Here is a 5155-nt window from a genome sequence, read left to right on the forward strand (position 1 = left end):
AATTAATAAGTAAAATGAACAGTATGATAAGGAACAAATATATATATATATATATATATATAAAAGGTATGAAAGCTTCTATATATATATATATAAAAGGTATGAAAGCTTCTTAAAGAAGCTTTACTTTACTTTACTTTACTTTATTTAAGGTTTATTATATATATATATATTATTAAATTAGCACAAGCTTCTTTAAGAAGCTTTGGAAATCAAATTTTGGATATTTTTTTTGGAAGTGCTCTCTCTCTCTCTCTCTCTCTCTCTCTCTCTCTCTCCTACGACTCTCTCTCTTCGATTCCGGGCTAGTTTTACGCCGGATCGACAAACCGAAACCACCACGACGCTCCTGGCAAAGTTCTCTACAAGTCTGTCGGAACGGATCGTCAGGAAAACGAAGTTGGATTTCATCCTAAATCCAAGGTAAGGCTTTATATTCAATATTTGGATTTTTGACAGTTGAAGAAAGTAATATACACGTAAAAATACTGAACTTTAATACTGGAAATTTTCAGTTCCAGGGTATTGATTGGGAACGTTGGGAATCATCCCTAAGTTGAGATAAGACTTTTTAAGTCGAATTTGACTTAATGGTAGTTATAGAAAATATTGTACGTACGAAAATACTAAACTTTAATTCTGTGAGTTTTCATTTTCAGGGTATTGAGTTGAGAACCTTGTGGGTACGGGGAAGATTTTCTTAGGGGCTTTTCAGGAATCAGGTAAGGGGATAAACTAAGCTAGTTTTGTTTTGAGAAAATGTATGTATGTATATATAGCATCTGATTTCAGGAAAAATAAGTATATTTATATATATGATTTATATTTGGAAAATACTATTTAAATGATGATATGTTGAATACGTAGAAAATTTGTTTAGTGTGGCATAAGTATAAAAATGTTGTGAAATACTGTTTTTTTTTTGGAATGAGGACGATATGAATTTCTATGATAGAAAACCGGCGTACGGGCCAAGATATTTTTATATGTATATGTGATTTGCCGGCGTATGGGCCGTGCTATATGGATGAGATTTGCCGGCGTATGGGCCGTGCTATGTGATTTGCCAGCATACGGCCTGTGCTATGTGATTTGCCGGTGTACGGGCCGTGCTATGTGGTTTGCCAGCGTACGGGCTGTGCTATGTGATTTGCCGGCGTAGGGGCCGTGCTATGTTAAAATGTGTAATACCGGCGTACGGGCCGATGATTTTCATGATACACGTATATATGTGAAATGATATAATTGATGTGAAACTAAATGATATGAGATATTTATGTATCACGGTTTTAGTATATGTATATGATATCAGAACTTGGTTGGCTTGGTCTAGGCTAGCACTTGCACAGTACCGTTGCTATGTGTCCATGGTCCTCGTGATCATGATATCTGTGTTAACGCCGCTGTACGGAGTGGTGTGAGATTGGATGGTCGATGTGGTTATTTTCAAGAAGTGTGCTGTTATCGCCCTTGGTGTACGGACCAGTCTGGGTAGACCCATTGGACCTACAGACTACTGTTTGACTTGACAGTGGTCGGCCAATCATTGTCAGGTCCCGCCTTCGGGCCACACAACCCAGTCATGTGGGGGTAATACATGACAACAGCCAGCTAACCTACCAGGATTGTTTTATGTTATTATTAGTGTATGAGATGAGATATGTTTATGAAAATGCAGTATATTCTGCTATGTGTTGATATGCATATATTTTTCCATATTTGATAAACAGTATTGATTATGTTATGTATGGTATATGTAGAACACAAAATACTCATGTTGCCACACACTGGTATTAGTTTATTTCCCTTACTGAGAGGTGTCTCACTCCTAAATCTTATACATTTTTCAGGAGCCCCTGATAGGAGAGCGGGAAAAGCCCCGCTGATCTAGATCAGTTGTTTGCCCTCTTTGGAAGGATAAGTTTTTGGTAGGGACAGTTAGGTTTTGTGGGGGATTGTCCCTAGATTTCATTTTTGAGATGTATATACTGTGAGATAGTAATTGTAGTGACTCTGGTATGTGTTATGCACATTATGATGAGATGTATATGATTTTATACTTTCTGCTGCGTAGGCTTCTGCTGTATGTTTTGTTATATCCCTGGTGCCCACGGGCCCAGGTGGATTGTGACCTGCTGAGCTGGGATATATGATGTGATGATAATTTATTTATATATAAAAAAAAAATATGTGAAAAAAAAGAGCAGGTCGTTACATTCTCTGTACTCTCTCTTTTGTTTTATCTTGTAATCACGGTATTCCTTCGCCATAAGTGAGGGTATATTAATAAATAAATGAAGGTGTCGCCCTCTTTTTAAAAAAAAAAATCCCTTAATGATGCATTTGGCTTCCATCCACTTGGAGTCGCTCTTATCCCCATCAAGTCAAGTTGATTTTATCATTTTTATTTTTTCTATCTTAGTTAGGGTTGTATTCAAGCTAGACTGAGTTAACATAATATATACTAACTTAAACTTGACCTGAAAATTAAACTCAAAATGTGAGCTTTTAATACTGGTACTCAACTCAATTCATTCAATTACAAAATAATAGCAAAGTATGTAGAATTTATAAAAATGTTAATAACATTAATACATGTGAGAGATATATTATATATCACTTATATAATATTAAAAATATAATAAAATTTTAAAAATAATATAATAAAATTTGATCTCTACTCCTAGATAATTTGAGTTTCAAGGATTGCCAATAAATTAGCTGAATTTGAATAAATTATCAATTAAAAGTTTGTTAAATTGGATTGACAAAAGACAAAAAAAGAAGCATAAGAATAAGAATAAAATTAAATTTTATCTGATAATTATAAATTTTAAATTTCAAAATAAATTTATGTAAGTTTAAAAGAAATATAAAATAATTTGAGATTATATTTTATGTAAACTAACACAAATCTAAATTCATTCTCCAATCCCAGTTTGTCAAGAAGGGGTTAAAAAAAATCCAATCGGAACCCCTTGGGCAAATCTTGGGCTGTAGGTCCCTACCGCTGCGGGAAAGGGTTAACGCACTGAGCGTACTATAACTCTTCAGGCTTCACCGTCTCTCTCCACCGCAGCCCGGGCTCATCGGGAGAATGGGGCAGACACGCTCGCCCTGTTGCGATCATTCCCAATTCTTCGACGACAGCGAGAAGGAGGCCGCCGGCATACTGCGGGAACTCCCTCGCCTAATCTTGGAATCTGACGACGCCGTACCCTTCTCGTGGGGCGGCAAAAAGCCGCGATCGGCCTTGCGTGCTGGAACCAATACTTCATCGTCTGCGTCGACGGCCGCCGAGTCCACCCGTACCAGCCCTGATACGCCGCTCTTGTTGCCCCCCAAAGAGTCTGAACACCATCCTAGTCACTCCAAGATAAGAATCTCGCTCAAAAGGGTATGTCAATTTCTTGGTTTTTTCTTCTTGATCATTAGAGAGCATATCCCTGTTTTATCGAATGAATAAGGCCCCTTTTAAGTGATTTCTTTATTTCATAAAAATAAATAAATAAATAAGTAAATAATAAAAATAGTAAAATTGACCCAGAACGGAGACTCTGTCACCCTTGTGTCACATGAGTTATTGATTTTCCTCTTAATATTTCTTGTGGAACAGAAGGCAGATAATGTGAGCCAGATGAGCGGCTTCGTTCCGGAACGAAAAGGAAAAGAACAGGTATTCAATTTTATATTTCCCCCAATTTTTTGTCCTCAGAAATCAATATTCAATCACCTCTGTTTTTCTTTATATAACTTTTATGAAGTGGGGTAGGTTTCTGCCTCTCTGTTTTGGGGTCTCTGTTTTTCTCGTTAATTTCCCTTTTTTTTTTTTCACAGGGCCTTAAGAAATTGAAGCGCGGTCAACCCAGCGTGAAACTCCCCACTGTTCTGAATCACCACGCTCCCTTGATAATGGCGGAGGAGAGCGGTGAAAACCCGTTATGCGATGGTCTGGGCGGCGTCGTGGAGGAGAGGCCTGCCGCCGGCGCCAATTACGGCCACTGGGCTATCAGGAGGGCTCTTGCCGCCCAAGCTAGAAGAAGAAGGATTGACTTCCTGAGGATGAGGTCGAAAAACCGCCGCGCATGAAGATATGAGCGTCTGATTCTGCTGACAACCTAAATTTTTGGTCTCCTTAGTGTTGATTGTTTTCTCTGTTTTTTTTTTTTTCCTTTTGTTTTTTGTAACTATGAAGTTTTGTTTAGTTTAAGGTCGGGCGTATAGTTTTATTTTTGTAAACTAGAGGTCTAATTGTTGACAGGAATAATGAAATTCTCTCTCTCTTTATATATATATATATATATATATATATATATATATGATTTAGCAATGCAATAGTGAAATTCTCTCTCTCTTATATATATATATATATATATATATATATATATATATATATAATGCAGTTCCTGTTTTTGTTTTAATTAAAAAAAATTAATCTTGTAGAGGGTTCTACAAGAAAATTATAAATATTTATTACTATCGTTAATTTTTATTACACCTTATAAAATAAAGAATAAATAGATCTAAAGTCTTAAAATTTTCAACACACCATAAATAAAAAAATTCAACATATAATAATCCAATAAACTAAAATAATGTGAACGAAATAATTTTAAATTTTCAGCTATTGTGTTATATTATTATTATATGGTAATATTATTATTATTATTATTTTAATTTATATTATGTTATTGGAACAATTTATTATTGTAAATATAACCATAACATGTAATAAAGCATTAATGATTGGTGAAAAAAAATACCTGTAATATACCTGTAATATAATAAAATAAGATTATGATGAGAATAAGATTCCCATGAAACCTTCTTGTCCTAGAATAGCCATCAATCTATGAGAGGGATAGGCTTATCCATCCAACCAACAAGTCATAATAATCCAATTAAAATTTTAAATATTATAAAAATAAATTTAAAAAGGTTAAGGTTAACTCAATCTAACTTTTATGTATTATGAAGGCAAAAAATAATCCAAGAGATAAAATAAATCAATTGTAGGCTAGTGGAGAAATTTTACATTTAAAGAATACTTGTAAAATTACAAGTAACAAATTTGAGAAAAATGTCTTAAAATTTCAACTAAAAATTAATAAATTAAAAAAATTATAATTTGGAATAAAAACCAATTGGTAAATAT

At 34.5% G+C, this 5155-nt stretch overlaps 1 protein-coding gene across 1 annotated transcript; it reads left to right on the forward strand.

The window, feature by feature from the left end:
- The first annotated feature begins 2922 nt into the window (after positions 1-2922).
- Positions 2923-4291, forward strand: LOC131161429 (uncharacterized). Its single transcript, XM_058117179.1, has 3 exons — positions 2923-3397; positions 3617-3676; positions 3838-4291. The coding sequence occupies exons 1-3, from the start codon at positions 3098-3100 to the stop codon at positions 4087-4089; spliced, it is 612 nt and encodes a 203-aa protein (XP_057973162.1). The 5' UTR covers positions 2923-3097; the 3' UTR covers positions 4090-4291.
- Positions 4292-5155: the final 864 nt, after the last annotated feature.

This window comes from Malania oleifera, chromosome 8 (genome assembly GCF_029873635.1).
Source record: "Malania oleifera isolate guangnan ecotype guangnan chromosome 8, ASM2987363v1, whole genome shotgun sequence".
Classification (NCBI taxonomy): Eukaryota; Viridiplantae; Streptophyta; class Magnoliopsida; order Santalales; family Ximeniaceae; genus Malania; species Malania oleifera.

What these genes read in the sequence shown, in the direction of transcription:
- LOC131161429 (XM_058117179.1), top strand. Translation starts at nt 3,098, where the DNA reads ATGGGGCAGACACGCTCGCCCTGTTGCGATCATTCCCAATTCTTCGAC. An exon ending in TAAGAATCTCGCTCAAAAGG is followed by an intron (nt 3,398 to 3,616) that starts GTATGTCAATTT and finishes CTTGTGGAACAG; the next exon opens with AAGGCAGATAATGTGAGCCA. An exon ending in AACGAAAAGGAAAAGAACAG is followed by an intron (nt 3,677 to 3,837) that starts GTATTCAATTTT and finishes TTTTTTTCACAG; the next exon opens with GGCCTTAAGAAATTGAAGCG.